The sequence below is a fragment of the Rhinoraja longicauda genome, chromosome 12, assembly GCF_053455715.1.
Source record: "Rhinoraja longicauda isolate Sanriku21f chromosome 12, sRhiLon1.1, whole genome shotgun sequence".
Classification (NCBI taxonomy): Eukaryota; Metazoa; Chordata; class Chondrichthyes; order Rajiformes; family Arhynchobatidae; genus Rhinoraja; species Rhinoraja longicauda.
In genome coordinates, this window is record NC_135964.1 from 25429350 (window position 1) to 25453156 (window position 23807).

At 45.9% G+C, this 23807-nt stretch overlaps 3 protein-coding genes and 1 pseudogene across 3 annotated transcripts in view; 3 read left to right on the forward strand and 1 right to left on the reverse strand.

Moving 5' to 3' along the window:
- Window positions 1-5863, forward strand: part of f5 (coagulation factor V) — a 65460-nt gene extending 59597 nt beyond the window's left edge. The window contains exons 24-25 of the mRNA XM_078409226.1: window positions 1258-1440; window positions 5079-5863. Of these exons, the coding sequence (XP_078265352.1) occupies window positions 1258-1440; window positions 5079-5225 (330 nt within the window). The 3' untranslated portion in view covers window positions 5226-5863. The remainder of the gene's footprint in view (window positions 1-1257; window positions 1441-5078) is intronic.
- LOC144598627 (DNA polymerase epsilon subunit 4 pseudogene) lies at window positions 4141-4628 on the reverse strand (annotated as a pseudogene).
- A 3738-nt stretch (window positions 5864-9601) lies between the features above and the next one.
- Window positions 9602-23023, forward strand: LOC144598797 (thiamine transporter 1-like). Its single transcript, XM_078409236.1, has 6 exons — window positions 9602-10041; window positions 10872-11486; window positions 13769-13997; window positions 15230-15422; window positions 16259-16400; window positions 20137-23023. Exons 1-6 carry the CDS (start codon window positions 9712-9714, stop codon window positions 20305-20307), a joined length of 1680 nt encoding a protein of 559 aa, XP_078265362.1. The 5' UTR covers window positions 9602-9711; the 3' UTR covers window positions 20308-23023.
- Window positions 20183-23807, forward strand: part of gpr161b (G protein-coupled receptor 161b) — a 33551-nt gene continuing 29926 nt past the window's right edge. Inside the window, 1 exon segment of the mRNA XM_078409241.1 lies at window positions 20183-20223. The gene's annotated coding sequence lies outside the window, so the exon portion shown is untranslated.

Consider the following 23807-nt stretch of genomic DNA (forward strand, 5'->3'; position numbering starts at 1 on the left):
TTATCTCATCCCCAGCTCTCTTCCAGCTTTCTCTCCCCTTACTACAGTCTGAAGAAGGGTCCTGACCCAGAACATCACCTGTCCACATTCTCCAGCTGAGTTACTCCAGCACTTTGTGCCTTTTGTTCAAGATTCCAGCATCTGCAGTTCCTTGTGATATTTAGAAATACAAGCACCTCACATTTTATGCGTGTTTGATTAATGCGTTTTTGAAATAACATGTTTCTTTAATACCAATTATTGATATACGTGTTTGATTTACGCGGTTTTGAAATAACATGTTCCTTTAATACCAAAGCTTGATTTACGTGGTGATATTTTTGGAATAACGCACTCAAATTTACTGCTGTCATATGAATTACTTGCTGCTTTTCAAGCACTTAACACAAGGTGCCTCTGTTTGGTAAATAAAATTGTTACATCTAATACTCAAATGCTTTGGAAAGGTAAGCACAAGTTTTACATGTCATTGGTGAAGTTGGTTGATTGTTTTATTGCATACAATGAATAAGAACAATTAGCAAGGTAAGTGGTCAAACAGATGAAAGCAAGCCTGTGGTCATGGCAAGAGGGACAAGACATTGACCACAACTATAAAGGCAGTAGAGGAAGTTGGAGAGCTACTGGCAAGGATGGAATTTAATACTTGTGGGCTTCAATTTCACCCAAAGTTCATCAACTTGGTGAAAAAAACACTTTGTTCTGCCCAGAACTTGTTGATCTCCAAGCAGAGCGAGATGTCGGTCAGGGAATGTTGCCGACCGGCCCGCTCCAGACTGCAGGAGTATGTGCTGAGGGACACACTGAAGCTTGGTGCAGCCAACGCCAAGGCTCTGCGGGGGAGGACCACAGTCTAGGGTCCTCCCGCTGCTGGACATTGAGGGCAGAGACGGTGGAGATACTCCTTAAATAAGGGAAGGGATATCACCCCAGGAAGGGCACATGGGTGGCGAGGGTGGTTTGTTTATGATAGGTGCGAACACTACTGAGTACGACACTATTGAATGTACAGATACTAAGAATGTATGAAGATGTACAGCTTTTATTTTGTATATATATTTTATCATTCTGAATAAAGTTTATTTTTGAAATGAAAAGAAATTCCACCCAAGGTCAGAATGTTCTACCTCCTTCTGAAACTGGTGAATGATACAAAGGGAGGTTACTGTAAACGTTGATATTGCTGCATTGTATGCCAAAAAGGTATTAATAAATAAAAAGCACTGCCTAATTTCAATATTCTATTTATTAACCCAGAAAGACGACGAAAACCAATGGCTTCAGGTTAATTTTCTGAAGAAAATGAAGATCAATGGCATTATTACACAAGGCGCCAAGTCCCTTGCAACCAAGTTGTTTGTCCAAAGTTACGCAGTCCATTTTAGCAACGATGGAGATATATGGATGCCATATGCAGATCAGTCAAGCAGAGGTGCAAAGGTTGGTTTGTACCTTGAACATGGTTTCTCAGTACTGGTGTACATAAGCAGCACTTTCCCATGTGTGCAAAATATTTATATATTTAAAGGTAAATTAGACGCAGCCTGCAAGTAGATTGCAAATAACAATACAAGGGTACTTTATTTGTCACATGTACCGAGGTACAGTGACATTTATTTTTGTATACAGTTCAGTACAAGTATCACTATACTTAAGTACTCCAGCGGCCCACTCCACCATCAAGACCATGCACTCCCACCCACAGCCAGTCTGCTTACCGGGCCTCTATATCAGATACATCTGTAAATACATTTACAATTAAGTGGTCTGCTCAGACCTAAAGAGGAAGAATGAAGTCATAAAAAGGTACAATAGTTTAGTTTAGCATGGAAACAGGCCCTTTAGCCAACTGAGTCCATGCCGACCATCAATCACCCATTCACACTAGTTCTATGTTATTCCACTTTCTCGTCCACCCCTTGCACACCAGGGGTAATTTACAGAGGCCAATAAACCTTCAAACCTGCACGTCTTCGTGATAAAGACACTAAGTGCTGGAGGAACTCAATGGATCAGGTAGTGTCTCTGGAGAACATGGATAGATGACGTATTGGGTCGGGACCCTTCCTCAGCCTGATGTGCTGCCTGACCCGCCGAGTTACTCCAGCACTTTGTATCTCTTTTTGTAAACCAGCAACTGCAATTCCTTGCATCTGCATATCTGGAGAACATGGATAGGCAACGTTTCAGATCCTTCATCAGACCGATTGTAATGGGGGGGGGGGGAGAAAGCTGAAAGATAGGTGGGATCGGGGATAGGTGGGATCGGGACAAAGACCCGAAGCATCACCTATCCATGTTCTGCAGAAATGCTACCTGACCCGTTGAGATATTCCAGCACTTTGCGTCTTTAAATTGAAGTATCAGCTTAGTTCATGGTTAATGTCATTGAAGAACATCTTACTGTCTCACTTGACCCTCATCCAAGGAGAAAGGAAACACTCAGTTCAGTATATCCCCAAAAGATAGACACAAAATGCTGGAGTAATTCGGCAGTCAGACAGCATCTCTGGAAAAAAGGAATAGGTGACGTTTCAGGTTGAGATCCTTCTTCAGACTGGGGGAGATGGAAACTAGAGGTATGAAAAAGTACAAAACAAATCAGATCTGGCATTGAGGGCCAAGGAGCCCACAATAGTCCATTGTTGGCTGTGGAAGAGGGATACAAACAGTGAAACTAGCAGAACGACTAGGATGAGGGGAGGGATGGAGAGAGCAAAGGGTCTCGACTCGAAACGTCACCAATTCCTTTCTCCAGAGATGCTGCCTGACCCGTTAAGTTACTCCAGCATTTTGTGTCTGTCTTTGGTGTAAACCAGCAACTGCAGTTCCTTCCTACATATCTACAAAAGAGTTGGGTTTGAAAATTTATGGAAGTATCTTTTCTACTCAAAGATTCCAATTAAATTTATTATTTTTAATAGATACTAGATCAAGTGGACCCGTTGGGCCCAAACCTCTCCTGCATTAGTCCAGCACCCTTTCCTCTTCCACTCCCCCCCACTCCCCTTTCCCCCTCACCTACTCCACCCCCCCCTTATTGCCTCCCCTTCCTCACCTCCCCCCCCACTCACCCACTCGATCTCCCCTGAACCCCCCCTTATCCCTCCTCCCGTCACCTACTCCATCCCCCCCCACCCCCCTTCCCCTCACTGCCCCCTCTACCCCTCACTCAACCACTCCTACCCCCCTCCCTCACCCACCCAATCCCCCCTCAACCCCCTAAACCTCTCCTACATTGGTCTAGCACCCTCCCCCCCCTTTCTCCTCCCCCCCACCATCCCCTCTCAACCCCCTTTATCCCCTCCTCCCTCCCCACTCACCCACTCCATCCCCCCTCAACCCCTAAACCTCCTACATTAGTCTAGCACCCTTCCCTCCCCCTTTCCCCTCCCCTCACTCACCCACACCATCCCCCCTCAACCCCCTTTACCCCCTCCTCCCTCCCCATTCATCCACTCCATCCCCCCTCAACCCCCATCCTCCCCTCCCCCCCACTCACCCATTCCATCCCCCCCTCCCACCCACTCCATACCCCCTCCCACCCACTCCATACCCCCTCCCACCCACTCCATACCCCCTCCCACCCACTCCATCCCCCCTCCCCCCCTCCCACCCACTCCATCCCCCCCTCCCACCCACTCCATCCCCCTCAACCCCTCTCCTCCCCTCCCCCCACTCCATCCCCCTCAACCCCCCCATTATCCTCCCCTCACCCCCCTCCCTCACCCACTCAATCTCCCCTCAACTCCTCCTTATCCCCACTCCCCTCACCCCCCTCCCTCACCCACTCCATCCCCCTTCATCACCCACTCCATCCCCCTTCAACACCCCTTAATGCCCCCCTCCCCACCCGCCCCCCTCACCCGCTCCATCCCCCCCTCATGCGGCCGGAAGCGAGCTGCGGCTCGCTACGGATCGCTGCTGTTTGCACCATCGCAAAGTCGAAATATCGTAGATTGAAGCATCGGTTTTTTTTCAATTTATTTAACATTTATAAAAGCATTTATGAAAACTGGAATCACAGAGTTATTCACACAACACGTACAAATTATACAAAATATACATATATAATGTGCATGTCTAAAGATAGTTCTCCATCAATGGAGTTACTTTGGCCTCCTCAAACCCTTCTTCATTTCACCCCAGAGTTCCTTCCAAAAATGCAAATTCATCTGCAGCATCTACGCCCTTATTCAAGTCCTTCCGCTGGATAGTTTGGTGTTTTGCTTGCATCCTTGGCAATCACCTCAACAAATCGCTCGGTGGCCTTGCCGATGGCGAACACGGCCTCCTGACTCACCAGCGTCACCTCAGGGTCGGCCTTTATCAGCCCCTTGATGCGGCTCAGCAGCAGGTGGAGCAGCTTCAGTTGCGGCCTCCCCGCCTCCGCCTCGGCATCGAGCTGTGCGCTCTGCCGGCTCTCCTGGTCCTGCTCATGATCATCGTCCCCGACCGTCGCCACTACCCCTATCGGCACTGCCGCCGCCATCGCCGGACTGCCCGCGTCCTCCATGGCCGGCCCTTCCCACCCAACGGGAAGCATCGTAAGTGGAAGCATCGTAAGTCGGGGAGAATGTGTATTAGATCGACGGGCCCCAACTGCGCACGTGCGGACTGATGTCAAAAACGCAGCTCGTCCTCCCGGAAGGGGGGGGAGTGCATTTATTAAAGTGAGCGGCAGCTCGTCGGCTCAGCGCCCCTCCCCCCCCTCATTGGCCGCCACTCCCGTCACTCTTGCGGGTCCCTCCCCTAGCGGCCATTGGGGCCCCCCGCCCTTGTTGGCCGCCAATCCCGTCACTCGGACATGTCCCATTGTGACATCGAACGTTGAAGTCCGCCAGCGTAAGTTGAAAAGGTAATTTTTAAACTTTAAAATGTCTATAACTTTAAAAATATAAGACCAATTTGAATGAAACTTGGGTAAAACACACCCCAGGACAATGGTGAGTAAGGTGGACCTAAAACTGTCACGCTAACGTGTGACGGGGGCACAAAGATAAGGCACGATCATCCGGGGGGGAATAAACAAACAAACAGAGAATTTTAGTAATATATAGATTGTCTTTATTTTACAGATATTCATTGGAAACTCCAATTGTTATGGACACAAGAAAAACTACATCAGTCCATCAATTTATGCCAAATACATCCGCATTGTTCCAAAGACCTGGTACAATGGTATTGCACTTCGAGTAGAATTCATTGGATGTGTCTTCAAATGAATATGTTTCAAGGCCACTCCTGCAAGAACCATTTGTACAACTAAAGACTTTTCCAATTAAAACCATTAATTTATTTTTTGGTGAACACGGCACGAATTCACTCTGCACAGATTATTGTTTATGTGACAAAATCAGGGTGGATTTTCATTTATTTTGAATTAACCTATACGAATTGTAAACACTGCCAGAAAGAACAAAAGGAGTGGTTTTGGATGGGAAGAACGGAATAAGAGGGAGAATATGGGACAATGATTGATAATATCAAATCAGAGGAAGTGTACTCTATTTGATTATTTTTAAATAGTTAAATTCTCTTAGTGGAATAATGTGATGCCTATATATACTGTAAGTACGCTTGCTGTGAATTAAATAAGCCTAAAAGGTAAATATTAGATTAATTGTTATGCGGAATATAAGGAAGGCAATACGATCTACTAGTGATCAGATGATAATATTACTGTAATGCTGCAATGCCACTGTTTTGTAAGCATGGATATGAACTCAACATGTTTTAGAGGAGCAACAAGCATCATAAAACCTTGGGTAATATCTGAATCAAGACCCTAAACCTGTAAAACCAATATTAATACCTCAAATTCGTTAATAAAATAACCCAATATATATGTGGGAACACCCTACTGTTAATGACTACTTTCAGTTTTTAATGTGTCAATGAATGTTAATTATCTTCCTGGGTAAATGCTTGGTATATTGTCCTTTATGATAATACATTAGCAAAATCTTTCAGAAATCTAAGAGTATAAAGTCCAACATATTCCTTAATCTACTAATTGTGATCTCCTCAATAAGCCTGATTATGAATGTTAGAAATTATCTTGAGACCATATTGTACGATAATTGAACATAGAACAGTACAGTATAAGAACAGGCCCTTTGGCCTACAATGTCTGTGTTGTACATGATGCCAAGACCATCACTTATCTACCTGCACATTGCCCATTTCCCTCTATTCCTTGCATATCTGTGTGCAAATCCAAAAGTCTTTTAAATGCCACTAACGTATCTGCTTCAGCCACACCCTGGCAGCGCTTCCCAGGCACTCACCTCCCACTGTGCAAAAAAAACTTGCCCTGCAAATCTTCTTTAAATTCCCCCCTCCCCCCCCCCCCCCCCCCATCACCTTAAAGCTATGCCTTCAAGCATTTTATTTTTCCATCCTGGGGAAAAAAGATTCTGACTGTCTACCCTATCTATGCCAATAATAGAGTATATATGCATGCCACCATTAAAGCCCGTACTCTTTCTGTGATCATTCCTAGCATTGTTTTACAAAAACCTGACTAATATTGACCACAGTTTGTAGCTTTTTATTTTGTTGCTCAGCAAGTACATGTGAATTTTTTTAAATGGAAGGGGTGTCTCACAATGGCAATGGATCTGTCACAATAACATCAGCAATGAATTTTAATACAATCCAACATAATCCTTTTGACCTACTAATTATCACTAAATTCTCTTAACTTTTGAATGGTTCCAACACTTTAGACTTTACTTTAGACTTAAGAAATACAGCGTGGAAACAGGCCCTTCGGCCCACCGAGTCCCCACGACTAGCGATCACCCTGTACACCAGCACTATCCTGCGCACTCGGGACAATTTACTTTTTTTTAAACGAAAGCCAACCTATAAACCTGTACGTCTTTGGAGTGTAGGAGGAAACCGGAGCACCGAGGGAAAACCCATGCAGCCATAGATTGTACCAACTATGTACAGACAGCACCCGTAGTCAGGTTTCTTTCTTGGATCTCTGGCGCTATCAGGTAGCAACTCTACCGCTCTGCTGTGCTCACAGTGACTACAATAATCTCTCTGTGGGGTTTTTAAAAAAATCGAGATCGAGTTGTTTTTCACACAAAATAGTTTAGAAATTAACTTCCTTTACATGCACAAGGGTAAAGGTTTAAATGCAAAATGTAGCAACACTCATATTTGTCTTAAGCGACTTTACACTTCTTGTTGGCCATCAGATTGTTTTTTTGTGATTCAAGGCAAGCTTTACAACAGTAAAAAGTATCAATGCAGTGGTGGATGTCTGAGTATGCAGGTACAGCAGGCAGTGAAGAAAGCTAATGACATGCTGGCCTTCATCAGAATCAGAATCAGAATCAAAATAGCCTTTATTGTCATCCAAAAATGTCTTTTGGACGAGATTCCATTACCCACAGTCCAACAATAAGAGCAATAAAAATAAGCAATAACACACATTCACAAACCAACACAAAACAAAAAAGAAACATCCATCACAGTGAGTCTCCTCCAGTCACCTCCTCACTGTGATGGAAGGCCAGAATGTATTTTCTCTTCCCCTGCCGTCTTCTCCCACGGTCAGGCTGTTGAAGTTGCCACGTTCCAGGCCGCGCCGGACGGTGAAAGGTCCGCAGCGGGCCTGTCGAGTTCGCGTTCCCGGTCAGTTGGTTGATAATAATCACAGACGGCACAGACCTCACTTATCCGTAGTTTATTAGAGCTCTCGTAGACAGGTTTCTAAAAGCACACACAGAGTCACGGACTCCGGGGCCAGTGGAAATGTGTCACACCAGCCCCTAGAATTAAGCCCACTTTATTCCCAAAAACCGCAAAATTTACAGTTATTACAACCAATCAATATTGGAACAAAGTCAGTTTTCCCTTATAAGGCCGAGTATTGGAACATAGTCAGTTTTCCCTTATGAGGCCCTAACATGCTATTATTCAAGGTTTAGCCGGCGTCTGTTTACTGTTTTTGTTCTTATACATTGTTTTTCTCCTCTGAAGACGAGCTGGAACATTCTGCGGTTTGGGCTACTGATTACTACTAGCTTTAGCAAGTTCAGCATTTCTGTGATTATGTCGCCTTAAGCAGGTGAGAGAGAGAGAGAGAGAGAGAGAGAAAGAGCCTCAAGCATGTGATTTAACCTAGCACACAATGTTGCAAAGCTCATGCAAAGTCCAGTGGCCCAAGCAAACTATCTGTCATATGATGAAAGATAGATCTGGCTCTGCGTTCCTCATCTCCACAGGCCGACACAAGCCCTGCGACTCGGGGCGGGCGAAGACGCTGCCGCTGCTGGAGCTCCCGATGTCGGTTCCCACCCAGGGGCCTGCGAGCTTCCGATATCCACGCGGCACGCGGCCGAAGAAGCCTTCGGAGCCTCCGAAGGCGAGTCGCAGTCACTCTCGCAGCGCCATCACAGCCATAACGAGAGGAGTTAAGTATAGGAGCAAAGTGATTTATTCACAAAATGCTGGAGTAACTCAGCAGGTCAGGCAGCATCTCGGGAGAGAAGGAATGGGTGACGTTTCAGGTCGAGGTCCTTCTGCAGTTGTGCAGAGGCCTGGTGAGACCACACCTGGAGTACTGTATGCAGTTTAGGTCTCCAAATTTGAGGAAGGACATTCTTGCTATTGAGGGAGTGCAGCAGAGGTTCAGGAGGTTAATTCCCGGGATGGCGGGACTGTCATATGATGAAAGAATGGAGCGACTGGGCTTGTATGCACTGGAATTTTGAAGGATGAGAGGGGATCTTATAGAAACATGTAAAATTATTAAGGGATTGGGCACACTAGAGGCAGGAAACATGTTCCCGATGTTGGGGGAGTCCAGAACCAGGGGCCACAGTTTAATAATAAGGGGTAGGCCATTTAGAATGGAGATGAGGAAAAACTTTTTCACACAGAGTTGTGAATTTGTGGAATTCTCTGCCTCAGAGGGCAGTGGAGGCCGATTCACTGGATGCATTCAATAGTTAGATAGAGCTCTTAGGGCTAGCGGAATCAAGGGATATGGGGAGAAGGCAGGTACGGGGTACTGATTGTGGATGATCAGCCATGATCACAGTGAATGGAGGTGCTAGTTCAAAGGGCCGAATGGCCTACTCCTGCACCTATAGTCTATGTATCTATGAGTATGCAGCTTGGTGGTAAATCAATGTGTTAGATCGACCAGGTAGACTTGGTGTTCGAAACACTTCCACCAAAACGTTTTTGTTCATTTCAAAAATATTTTTTATTTGTGATAAAACATAGATCAAATAAAAAAGGTGCAAAACTCTGTGTTTTGCTCAAGATTCCTGCATCTGCAGTTCAGTGCGTCTCCAAAACTGTTAATGTACTCAGTGCCTCCCCTGCACAAGGTAAGAATATCATTGTTCCATCTCGACCCGAAACGCCAACCTTCCTTTTCTCCAGAGATGCTGCCTGACCCGCTGAGTTACTCCAGCATTTTGTGTCTACCTTCGGTGTAAAGCAGCATCTGCAGTCCCTTCTAAGACAAGACGCCACTGCACTGACCTGCCCGACCTGCCCTGCCGGCCGCAGCTCCGTGCTCCAGCTCGTGGCGCTACCATATGACGTGCAGCCGCACGTCCCAGCTGCTATTTGCGGGTGATGCGGGGCTGTGCCGGCAGTGCGGAGGCACCAAGTTGTGCGGCTCCAATGACTGCGCTGCACACTTGCTCGCTCGCTCGCTGACAGTTGGTTGACGGGATGGAGCTTTCGTGCGCCGGCGGATGGAACGTAGTCCCGGGGCCGGGAGGGCGCGTGCCCAGCGGTGACCTTGGACCGGGAATGCTCGCGCCCGGCGGCCCGGGACCGGGACCGGGAATGCTCGCGCCCGCCGGCCCGGGACCAGAAGTGCACGCGCCCGGCGGCGGCAGCAGCAGCGGGCGGCTGTTGAGGAGCCCGACCCCCCGCTCCAGGTGGCTGCATCCCACCGCCCTGCTTTGTCTCTGCGGCTTCTTCTCCAACGTACGGCCCTCCGAGCCCTTCCTCACTCCCTACCTCCTGGGGCCCGACAAGAACCTGACCGAGCAGCAGGCAAGTGACCTGGACACACACACACACACACACACTGCTGGGACGGGTGGGACAGCGTCTGTGGAGGCAGAGAGAGAGAGATGCTCCTCACTCACCCTCCTCAGATCACGTCTGCCTCTCTGGCACTGTTTATCGTTGCCGACTCCAGCATCTGCAAGTGTTCCTTGGATGAATTGAGGGATATGAATCATGTGCGGGCAGGGGAGATTAACCAAGACACTGAGGGCTGAAGATAGACACAAGGTGCTGGCGTAACTCAGTGGGTCAGGCAGCATCTCTGGAGAAAAACTATGGGTATTGTTTCGGGTCGGGACCCTTCTTTAGACCGAGGGCTGAAGGATTTGCTCCTGTCCTGTACTTTGCAGGCGACAGTTCAGCTCTGAAGAAGAGTCCTGCTAAGTTAGTCCAGCACGTTGTGCCTTCTTAGCTTTAATCTTTTAAGCTTCTCATAAGTTCATATTCTGGTATTAAAGGGATATTATTCTATATATTGAACATACTGTAATTCAAATTTCTAACAACAAAAAATATAGCTTTGACTTGAGAAATCAGTCATTGAAAGTTATAATGTGTAGGTAGGAACTGCAAATGCTGTTTTATACCGAAGATAGACACAAAAAGCTGGGATAACTCAGCGGGTAAGCAGCATTTCTGGAGAAAGGGAATGGGAGACGTTTCGGGTCAGAACTCTTCCTCAGTCTGGGTCTGAAGAAGTGTTCCGACCTGAAACGTTACCTATTCCTTTTCTCCAGAGATGCTGCCTGACCTATTGAAAGTTAGAAATTGATCTCCCTGATTTAAATCCTTTGTTATTTTTTGTTTCCAAATAGGTGAAGGAGGTTTTTCCAGTGTGGACCTACTCTTATCTGGTTCTTCTGTTTCCCATCTTCCTTGCAACTGATTACCTCCATTACAAGCCAGTGATTGTTATACAATGTGCGGCTTTGATGGTGACTTTTTTCATGCTATTGTATGCTCGAGGACTGCTGGCAATGCAGTTTATGGAGTTTTTTTACGGGATGGTGACGGCATCAGAAGTGGCTTATTACTCTTACATCTACACAGTGGTGGACTTTAACATGTACCAGAAAGTGACTGGGTATTGTCGATGTGCCACATTGGTTGGGTACACAGTGGGATCAATTGTGGGGCAAGTACTGATTTCGTTAACTGTGCTCTCTCTCTTCCACCTCCATGTTATTTCCTTGGTTTGTGCCGCAGTTGCCTTTTTTGCATCGATTCTTCTTCCAATGCCCCAGAAAAGTATGTTCTTCCACAGAGTGATAAGAGACTGTAACACCAAAGATATCAGAGATGAAGGTGCAAGGTCATCTTTGAAAGGACTTGAATCATCTTCATTGCTGAGTCGTGGTGATGCTGAGGACTTGGTTCATAGTCATCTCCTCAAGCCAACTGATGTTAACCCATACACTCGTAGAATTACGGTAATGTTTCCCCATGTTTTATTCATGTTATTTCTTAGTTTAGTTTATTGTCATGTGTCAAAGCTTTTTTTGCGTCAGCGAAAATGATCACAATCGAGCCATCCACAGTGTACAGATGCATATTAAAGTGAATAACATTGAGTGCAACATAAAGACCAGTGAGGTTCGAGGGTCTTCAGTGAAGTAGATAGTAGCTCAGGACCATTCTCTAATTGTTGACAGGATGATTCAATTGTCTGATAATAGCTGGGAAGAAACTGTCCCTGAATCTGGAGGTATGCGTTTTCACTCTTCTGTACCTCTTACCTGATGGGAGGGGAGAAGAGCGTGTGACCTGGGTGCGACTCGGCCTTAATTATGCTGGTTGTCTTGCTGAAGTAGTGTGAAGTGTAAATGGAGTCAATGGAAGAGAGGTCCGTTTGTGTGATGGTCTGGGCTGTGTCCACAACTCTGCAATGTTTTGCGGTCTTGGATGGAGCTGTTCCATGCTGTGATGCATGCCGATAAAAAGCTTTCTACGGCGCTTCTGTAAAAGTTTGTCAGAGTCCCACACTCCAAAGACTTACAGGTTTGTAGGTTAATTCGGTAGGTTGTAAAATTGTCCCTAGTGTTGTAGGTTAGTATATGGAGTGATCGCTGATCGGCGTGGACTCGGTGGGCTGAAGGGCCTGTTTCTGCGCTGTATCTTTAAACTCTAAAATCTAAATAGAACTATACAGCATAGGCCAACAATATCTGCGCCAAACATGATGACAAGACTAACTGTTATCTGCCTGTGCATAATCCACATCCCTCCATAGCTGAAAGCTTCTTAAACCACCACCGATATTACAACTACCTCCACTACCACCCCGGCAGTGCATTCTATGCACCCACCACACTCTGTCTATTAAAAAAAAAACTTGCCTTGTATATCTCTTTTAAACTTTGCTCCTTTCTTAAGTAAGAACACCTTTAATCATCTAAGGTTTGTAGCACAGTATATGTCAAGATACCTTTTTACTTTGACTTTCTGTATTGGCCGCAGAATATTCTTAAAGACAGATTTCAGGAGATTTTAATCCCCAGGGCTTGAATGCAGGAGTGAGAGGTGTAGAATGCTGAGCAATGCTTCAGCTTCTTAGGAAGTTGAAACAAAATCTTTTGTTTGTTTTTGAGCTGAAGATTGAATTTGTGCTGCATTAGAAATATTGTCAGCCCAGCTCTGGCATGGAGAAAAAGGACACAAAGTGCTGGAGTAACTGCTGGTCAGGCAGCATCTCTGGAGAACGTGGGTAGGAACGTGGATACGGTTTCAGGTCCCTTCTCTGGACCCTTCTAAGGACCCTTCTTCGGACTGATTGTTGGAGGGAGGGAGGGTGAAGGAAAGCTGGAGGAGAGGCAGGGCAGAGTGTGGCAGGTAATAGGTGGACTCAGGCGAGGGGAGTTTTTGATAGGCAGATGGATGGAACAAAGGCCAGAGAGAAAAGCAGAAGGTGTGAGACAGGATTGAAAAGTTGCAAACTGTGAAGCCAAAGAAAGAAATCTAGAAGGAGGGGAGAAATAAGTGAGAGGCCAGGTGGAGCACAGGGGAGGGGATGTTAGAGGTTACCTAAAGTAGGAGAATTCAAGATTCGAAACTAGTTCACAATGATGTATCCCTCTTACACCTGTCTCTAGCCAACAGTCAGCCTATCAGGGAACTTCCTTGCCCGAGGACATCTGTTCCTGTTTCCCTACTATCAGTCTGAAGAAGAGTCCTGACCTGAAACGTCACCTATCCATTTTCTCCTGAGATGATGCCTGACCCGCTGAGCAACTCCAGCATTTTGTGTCTATCAATGGTCATACCATTGGGTTGTAAGCTACCCGAGCGGAATATACGATGCTGTTCCTCCAGTTTGTGTTTGGCCTCACACTGGCAATGGAGGAGGCCTAGGAAATAAAGGTCAGTATGGGAAGGGGAGTTAAAATGATTACCTGTTTCAAGATACCTTTTTACCACCTGTTTCATCCCACATTCTAAAGACGTGCAAGTTTGTGGGTTAATTGGCTTCTGCAAATTGTCCCTAGCGTGATTGTTGGTTGGCACGGATTTAGTGGGCCGAAGGGCCTGTTTCCACTCTGTATCTGTAAACTAAACTACAATAGCTAGATCAAAGCGGGTGATACAGAGTGCAGAATACAGTTCTTATTGACTCCCCACAAGAATACAAATGTTGTTTATAAAACAAAAAGCTTGGCGCTTACAGTTATTTGACAGACAAAAATACAAGAATTATGTATTTATATATTTTTTGCAGAATAAAACACCTTTGAAAGGTATTTACCTTGTCCTGGCCTTACTCGGGAAGACTTTAAAGGAATGTTATTCCTCGGGGACACTACTCTGCTGGTCAGTGTGGTGGGCATTCTCCACCTGTGGCTATTTTCAAATATTGAATTATGTTCAAATATTATGGGAGAAAATTTATCCTTCGCAAAATTCCCAGATTTACAACGGGATGGTGGAAGCCACATCGGCACTGTTGGGTAAGTTGGTGTGTATTATTTGAATTCATAGAACCATTGAGCTTGTTCTCTATTCAGATTGCTGTGGACTGTTTAGTTTATTGCTTTAGTTTAGAGGTACAGCCTGGAAACGGGCCCTTCAGCCCACCGAGTCCGCGCCGATCAACGATCACCCGCACACTAGTTCTATCCTACACACTAGGGATAATTTACAGAAGCCAATTAACCTACAAACCTGCATGTCTTTGGAGCATGAGAGCACCTGGAGAAAACCCATGTGGCCACAGCACCCATAGTCAGGATCGAACCAGGTTCTCTGGCGCTGTATGGCGGCAACTCTACCGCAGCGTCAGTGCCAACCCTAGCATATACTCGTGTTTAATTCCTTATTGATCCAATTCCCGGAAAAAGGGTGATGTGGCCAAAGATAGTTCCTTTTTGGAAGAGAAATTGCATCTGAAAGGGCCACATCTACTTGCACGTGTAAAGGCCATCCAACCAAGAACATTGTGCCCCAACAGTAACAATGTTAAAAAGAGCAAACGCATGCTGATGGATTATTTTTTTAATCATATCTGTTAGAAAGGCCAGGAGCCCTTAAACTGAATGAATAATATTGGTGAGGGTGAAGACGATTGTGGACTTGCGGATGTGCCCTTTTAGCTGGGATGTGGATGTAATATGGATAGATACACATTTAAAATGACAAAGGAAAAATAGGAGGAATGCAGCAAAATCAAGCAGAAACGACAAAGACATTCTGCAGGAAGTATAAGAGAAAGGGTTTTATTTATCTGTTGGATGATGAATGGATTTAGTTTAGAGATAGTGTGGAAACCGGCCCTTCGGCTCACCGAGTCCGCACTGACCAGCGTTCCACCATACACTTATTCTATCCTGCACATGGAACAATTTACTTAGGTCAATTAACCTACAAACCCACACCTCTTTGGAAAGTGTGAGGAATCGGAGCACCTCATCTACAGGGAGAACCTGCAAACTCCATACAGACAGCACCTATAGTCAGGATTGAACCTGGGTCTCCCTGGTTGAGGCAGGTACTATCACAATGTTTAAAAACCATTTGGACAGGTACCTGGATAGGATAGCTTTAGAGGGATATGGGCTCAACACAGGCAGATGGTACTTGCGTGGATGGGGCATGTTAGTTGGCATGGGTAAGTTGGGCCGATGGGCCTGTTTCCACGCTGTATGACTAGGACTCTTACTCTCTTGTCTTGTTCAATTTACAGGTGCAGTGGCAGCATTTATTGTGGGTTATATCGAAATATCCTGGTCCATGTGGAGTGAAGTTGCGCTTCTCACCTTTTCCACTGTTATTGTTGCCGTGCTGTACATCATGGGCACAGCCCAAAACATCTGGGTCTGTTACAGCTGTTACATTGCATTCAGAATTATTTACATGATGCTGATAACTATAGCAACGTGAGTGAACTTTTTCTTCAATGGTGCGTTTGAATCTAACTTTAATTTTATATTGAAGATAGACTGAAAATGCTGCAGTAATTAAGCGGGTCAGGCAGCATCTCTAGAGAAAAGGAATAGGTGATGTTTCGGATCGGATCCCTTCCTTGACTGAAAGGTAGAGAAGGCCAGAATAAGACAAGGCTGGCAAAAGATGACCTCAGGAAGAGTGGAGTCCATAATGGCCCATTGTTGGCTGAGGATGTTGAGCTAACAACAGGGATACAAGGATGCGAACAGGGAACTAGTAGGACGACTAGGGTGGGAAAGAATGCATGAGTTACTTGAAGTTAGAGAAATCAATGTTCATACTGCTGGGTTGTAAACGGTCCAAGCGAAATTTGAGGTGCTGTTCCTCCAGTTTACGTGTGGCCTCACTCTGACAGTGGAGGAGGCCTAGGCCAGAAAGGTTAGTTTGGGAATAGGAAGGGGAGTTTAAATGTTTGGCAATCGGGAGATCGCGTTGGCCAAGACAGGCAGAGAGTAAGTGTTCGGCGAAGCGATCACCAAGTCTGCACATGGTCTCGCCAATATATAGGAGTCCACACTGGGAGCACCAGATACAGTAGATGAGGTTGGAGGAGGGGCAAGTAAACCTCTGCCTCACCTGAAAGGACTGTCGGGATTCCTGGATGGAGTCGAGGGAGGAGGTATGGGGACAGGTGTTGCATCTCCTGCGGTTGCAGAGGAATGTTCCTGGGGAGGGGGTGGTTTGGGTGGGAAGTGATGAATGAATTTTATATTACTTTTTGGTTGGGGAAACGCTAAACAGTAATTGCCTCCCTTTCCTTATTAAGGTACAAAATTGCTGCAAATCTAAGTGTGGAACTATATGCTTTGGTGTTTGGTGTAAACACTTTCATTGCCTTAGTCCTTCAGACTGTCTTGACTCTGATTGTGGTGGAATCCAACCTGCTGAACCTAACCATATTTGGACAAGTAAGTATTTAATTTGGTTCTGCTATAAACTATCTTTTTATTGTAACTAGAGATCAGATGAAGTTTAATGTTCATTGCAAAATCATAATGTGCCTGATTTGTGCTTAAAAACAAATAAAATAGAGATAATTATAAAGCCGATTGTCTTTTGATTGAGATGTATCATCATAGTTCAAACAACTGGCGGCACAGTGGCGCAGCTGGTAGAGCTGCTGCCCCACAGCGCCAGAGACCCAGGTCCCATCCTGACCTTGGTGCTATTTGTGTGGAGTTTGCACATTCTTGCTGTGACTGTGAGGGTTTCCTCCGGGTGCTCCGGTTTCCTCCCACATCTCCAAGAGGTGTGGGGTTTGTAGGTTAATTGGCCTCTGTAAATTGTTGCCAGTGTGTAGCAAGTGGATGAGAAAGTGTGATAACGTAGAACTAATGTGAACGGGTGATTGATGGTCATCATGGACTCGGCAAGCCAAAGGGCCTGTTTCCGTGCTGTATCTTGTAATTGATCAAACTGGAGGCATTTTGTTCGAAAACGTTAAGAGGAATGGGACAAATGCACGAGCAATATGGAGTTTGGTCACAGATACGACATGGAGTGATGCTGATCACTTTGTTCTTCTTGTCTGCCCCTGCTCGCTGCGAAACCTTTGGTTAGCTTTGCACCCTCGGTCTTTCTTGCAAATGTTACCTTTAATATTTTAACCAGTCCCGTTTCAAAGGTGGTAGTTGAATTAATTTCCACCACCATTCTGCGCATTCTTAATCATTGTCATTGTGTGAAATATCTCCACGTGTTTCCTCCAGTATTTTTGCCAAATGTGATTAAATGTCTCTTGTTGCTGACCCCATTTCTACTGGATGCATGCTCTCTTTATTCTTCTTTATACGATCTAACCTTCACAACTTTAATCACCCCTGTCAAACCGCTGATTGATGTTCACATTCATGGGTTCCATGATCCAATTTCATTATATGCAGCACTCAAGATGCTAATCTTGCCTGTTTTAGATTGAAAATACTGACTGGATGCTGTTTGAAGCAAGTATAATAAAGAGCAGCTAATCATAGTTCAATGTTTTAGACAGTAAAAGGAGGCAATGCTTCCACGGGTCTGTCATAGACTATTCAGGATTAAATGTGAGATATTGCTACTTGGATATTTTAATGCTCTGCAAAGTGTCCTCTTCAAATGTTAATACATAAAAGGGTACAATTCTAATTACTCGTTAATCGAGGATACTCTACAATACCTTCCTTATTTTTCATTATTTTGGGGTGAGAATCAATGAATAGTTTATTTTGGTTTATTATTACTGTCACGTGCACTGAGGTACAGCGAGAAGCTATTTGTTGTGTACTATGCAGTCAGCGAAATGACTATACATGATTACAATCAAGCCATACACAGTGTACAGATACAAGATAAAAGGAATAAAGTTTGGTGCAATACAAGATAAGTGCTGCCAAGAAAGGTGCCGTGGTAGTCCGACAAGCTGACCTCCACCGCGCTGAGGCCAGGCGCCAGCTCTCGGACACTGCCTCCTACCTATTCTTTGACCATGACCCCACAGATGAGTACCAGGCCAAAATCTCTCAAACCATTTCAAATGTTATCACTTCCGGCTGTCTGTCCTCCACAGCCTCCAATCTTATTATTTCCCAGTCCCGCATGGGACATTTTACCTTCTCCCCAAAATCCATGAATACAACTTCCCTGGCAGACCCATTGTTTCTGCCTGCTCCTGTCCCTCTGAAATGATTTCCACATACCTTGACTCCATCCTATCCCCTCTATGTCCAAGATACCTCACACGCCCTTCATCTCTCTGTTGATCTGCTTTCCGAGCCTCCACTCCCTCAACTCTACTAGTGCGTTCAATTGCTCTACACCTCCATCCCCCTCCAGGAAGGCCTTAAAACCCCCCCCATTTCTTCCTTGACCACAGTACCAGCCAATTGCCCTCTGCTAAAACTCTCCTCCACCTAGCGGAGCTGGTCCTCACCCTTACCCACAATTCATTCGACTCCACCCACTTCCTCCAAATCAAAGGCATAGCTATGAGCAATCGCATGGATCCCAGCTATCTCTGCCTCTTTGTAGGGCACGTTGAACAATCTTTGTTCCAGGCGTACACTGGCCCTATCCCTGAATGCTACATTGATGACTGCCTCAGCACCCATGCAGAACTCCTGGACTTCATTAACCTCACCACCAATTTCCATCCTGCACTCAAGTTCACTTGGATCATCTCCGACACCTCCCTCCCCTTTCTTAATCTCACCGTCTCCATCACAGGAGATAGACTATCGACTGACGTCTATGACAAACCCACTGACTCCCAGAACTATCTCGACTACACTTCTTCCCACACTGCTTCCTTCAAAGACTCTATCCTCTATTCCCAATTCTTCCGTCTACACCGCATCTTCGCCCAAGATGAGGTGTTCCATACCAGGACATCCGACGTCCTCGTTCTTTAGGGAACGGGGGTTCCCCATTTCTATCATAAATGAGGCCCTCGCACGTGTCTCCTCGATACACCACAGCTCCGCCCTTGCTCCCCCTCTCCCTAGTCGCAACAGGGACAGAGTCCCCCTAGTCCTTACCTTTCACCCCATCAGCCATCGCATACAACACATAATCCTCTGACATTTTTGCTACCTCCAAAGGGATCCCACCACTAGTCACATCTTCCTATCTCCACCCTTTTCCGCCTTCCGCATAGACCATTCCCACCGCAACTCCCTGGTTAACATCCCTTCCCACCCAAACCACCCCCTCCCCAGGTACCTTCCCCTGCAACCGCAGGAGATGCAACACCTATTCCAATACCTCCTCCTCGACTCTGTCCAGGGACCCCGACAGTCCTTTCAAGCTAGGCAGAAGTTCACTTGCACCCCCTCCAACCTCACCTACTGTATTCGTTGTTCAAAATGTGGACTCTTATACATTGGCGACACCAAATGTAGACTGGGCGATCATTTCGCTGAACATCTTCACTCGGTCTGCCTGGACCTACCTGATCTCCCGGTTGTCAAACACTTTAATTCTCCTTCCCATTCCCACACTGACCTTTCTGTCCTAGGCCTCTTCCATTGTCAGAGTGAGGCGCGATGCAAATTGAAGGATCAGTATCTCATATTTCGCTTGGGCAGCTTGCAACTCAGTGGTATAAATTTGATCTCTCTAACTTCAAGTATCCCCTGCATTCCCTCTCTCTCTATCCCCCCCCCCCCCCACCCAAGTTGCTCCAGCATCTTGTTCTCACCTAGCAAACAGCTAACAATGGCCTGTTTCCTTTATCATCGCTACTTTTTTGCATATCTTTCATTCATTTGTTCTAATACTCCCGACATCACTGTCTATATCTCTCGTTTCCCTTTTCCCAGACTCTACTCTGAAGAAAGGTCTCGGTCCGAAACGTCACCCATTCCGTCTCTCCAGAGATGCTGCCTGTTCCGCTGAATTACTCCAGCTTTTTCTGTCTAACCGGTTTAAACCAGCATCTGCAGTTCCTTCCTACACATAACGAGACTAATGTTTAGTGTAATACAGGATAAAGGGAATAATGTTTAGTGCAAATACAGGATAAGGGGAATAATGTTTAGTGCAAAAACAGGATAAAGGGAATAACGTTTAGTACAAAATAGGATAAGGGAATAACATACAGTGCAAATACAGGATAGGGGAATAACATTTAGTGCAAATTGTTTATGAAGTGTGTGTTTTTCCTTCCAGTTTCTGGCGTACACCGTGTACTTTGCAGCGATTGCCCTGCTGTTTCTGATCTTTGGTGCATACAGCATCATGAAGTGCAGCAGAGAGGTACGAACGGCTGAGAACAGCTCGGAGTGCAGGGACGGCAAGCAGGAAGTGGCACCTGGTTGTGAGCAGGATGAGTACTTGTAGCGATGGTGACGAATGTGCGGGGCCATGACTGGTGGGAGAGCGCTGATTGGATAACCTCTCTGCTCCTGCACAGTGTCCTCGTCCAGGCATGTCCTTGTGCAATGTTTACGCACAAGGTCAAGGTTTAGATGTGGGGTTGGTTGAGGGACCTCAGCTTCCTCTTCTAAAACGTGCTCAAAATTTGAAACGTCACCTATCCATGCTCTCCAGAGATACTGCCTGGCCTTTGACCCGCTGAGTTACTCCAGCACTTTGCGTCTTTTTGCGTAAACCAGCATCTTCACTTCCTTGTATCTTCAAAATCTGTGTGATAGTGTACATCGCCAATTGGCATTGCTCATATTCCCTCAGCCCTGTATTAATTCTGAACCCTCTCCTGTTATATACGCTTATATTATTATTACTACCTTAGCCTTTACTTGGCAACTTAATCTGAGTTTCTGTACAAACATCTGTTATATTCATAATTCCCATGCATTTCATAATCATGCACAGAGTCTTTTCCTTTGCGTAGGTGAATGAAAGAGGACGGGTTTAAGCTGAAAGGGGCACGATTTAATAGGAACCTGAGGGGTAACATTTTCACTCAGAGGGTGGTAGATCTATAGAACAAGTTGCCAGAGGAGGTAGTTGAGGCAAGTGCTATAACAGCATTTAAAAAACAGCTGGGCAGGTACATGGATAGAAAGGCTTAGCTTAGATGGGGCATCTTGGTCGGTATGGGTGAATTGGGCCATAGGGCCTGTTTCTGTGCTGTATGACTCTATATGGATGGTGTTATAGACTGGATGTGACTGAAATGGAAGTATACTCTTAAGGTGAATAGCACAAGTCATTGAAAAGCAAATTGAGAATATGTCTCTGTTAGTTTATTTATCTATGTCAGGTCATTAAGTTTAGAACAGTGTGCTTGGGATACCTTTAAGCATCACCATTGTCTGTTGTAGATCTGATGTGAATGATGCATCAGGCAGGCATGGTGGCACAGCGGTAGAGTTGCTACGTTACAGCGCATGCAACGCCGGAGACCAGGTTCGATCCCGACTATGGGTGCTGTCTGTACGGAGTTTGTACGTTCTCCCTGTGAACACGTGGGCTTTCTCCGTGAGCTTCCGTTTCCTCCCACACTTCAAACACGTGCAGATATGTAGGTTAATTGGCTTGGTAAATGTAAAAATTGTCCCTAGTGTTTTTAGGATAGTGTTAATATGCAGGGATCGCTGGTCGGCGGGGACTCGGTGGGCCGAAGGACCCGTTTCCGCGCCTTATTTTTTAGTTACCTGCCAAGGCCCTAATCTCTGATTTTAGATCTCCTACTTCTCTACTTCTCTTTGTCTTTCCTTCTCTAAGACATGGCTCTGTGACTCAGCTTTGGTCATCCATTCCCATATTCACCTGGCTCAGCTATACATTTTGGTCGTGTTCACATGGTGCTTTCCGATGGTTTTACTGAGTACAGGTGCTACATGAAGGGCCCCGACCCGAAACGTCACCCATCCATGTTCTCCAGAGATGCTGCCTGACCCACTGACTTACTCCAACACTTTGTGCCCGTTTCTTGTAAACCATGCACAGTTTACAATATCGGAATGGTTTATTATTGGCGTGTGCACCATGTTAGAGTAGAAAATCCATTAGTGTGCTATCCAGGTAAATCATATTGTGCAACCTTACCTTACACAAGTACAACAGATGGTGCATAAAGAGAAAATAAATTACAATGACCGGCCCAGTGCCTGGTTTCAGCTTCCTTAAAGCAGAGATGGAAGTTCATTTGTTTAATAAAGTATCTGTAGAAGTGGCACCGGAAGAGATTGTCTTGTCAGTTTCCACTCTGCAATCTCCAACCTTAATGTTTTCAGATATCTAGGCTCCACCAATTCTGACCTTCCTACATATCACTTGGTAATCTACTATGAACTGGTAGCCCTTGATCAAACAGACTCTTGTGTCTGATTACTGTGTGTAAGCTACACGTGAACAGTTTTTTAGTGCCGACTGGCTCTTGTTTGTACGAATGGATGATATCCATAAAATTGCTGATGTGTGTACCATGTCCAACAATTCTTGACAGCATTCACGTCATTCTCAATAATGGAAGCATAATACTAGATTCAAACTCTACTGTTAGTGCTTTTAACTGGAAAAATGCTGCTATTAGCACAGGCTTTATGGTTTTAATACCAGTCTGTTTTTAATTGCCAAAATATTGTTATAGCACAGGCTTCATTATCTTCTGCTGTGATCATTAAGGTAAATGAAGTACAGACCAATTTTCCGACAAACGGTGGTCCGGCACCTCCTTTAATTTGGACAAAATTCCGAGAACGCACTTGAAATCCCCCATGGAAGAGCCCTGAAAATGTGGTGCCTAGACAGGGCAAGGCAGCCGATCTCGACCTCATTGGGACTTCCGTGGCCGATTGCTGGGATGAATTTGCCAGAGTACTGGAACTCTGGCCAGAGCCAGCAGATCTGTTCCCATAGCTGACTTCCAAGGCCGACTTTGCGGGCTGGTATCTCGACTCCCCAGCAGCCTAGGTGGATGGACCATTCCGGTACTGTTCGACTCTTCACGGAGGTCATGACCTCTGTTGATCCAGCAAAACGGATAATCAAGAAAGGCTCTGGAACCAAAGGTGCGGGAAAATTGGTGGTGGACCTGTAATAGACTTCTTGATTGGTACTGAATATTGTAGAATTTAATTTACACGGTGTAAAGGAGTGTTCTCTGACACACTGTAACCTTTACTGGTAGTTTATTATAGCACATGGCACACACGTCCCAGCACTGACTGCATCCAGCCTTCAGACGTACCGGGACCTAAAAGGGTGGAACAAAGGGAGGAGACTACAGTTGTACTAATAGGATGGGGCGTGGTTAGTGGTGATAAGGTAGCTACAGTATAGGTTGCATGCATAACCATCTACATCCTTCCCCTTACAATTCAAACAAGTTACTACAGTAGCAGGATTATTATACAGTACCTGCAAAGCTAGACATATTCTCCGTAGCGAGCCGGAGGTTTTACAATCCGACCCGAGCGAGTGCGCACAGCACCTTCACCCTCCCCGCCCGAAAGAGTAGGAGGGGGGACAAGAACAGAAACAGGAGGAGAGAAGCTGGGTGGAGAACCCAGCTTGCAGGGGGAACGGAGAGACACAGGAGAGCCAGGCGAAAATGAAGGGGTAGAACGAGTTGAAGTTGGAGAGAGAGAAGATTTTGCAGGGGACAACAGAGCCTGGGGAGCAAGCCCGGGAGGAGCAGGGGGGGCTACCCGAGGCAAAAGGACCGACCGTGGCATGCAGGGAGCAGAGGGTACGTTAGTGGAGGAAGGCTCGACACGCGATGGAGGGGTATACGGAACCGCAGGAGGTGGTTTGGGCTCGTTAACCGCCAACAGGTGCTGGCGGCTGCGTCTGTAGACAGTCCCTTCGAAATCCACGAGGTAGGAACGTGGCGCGGTGTCAAACCCGACGACGGTGGCAAGTCGGGAATA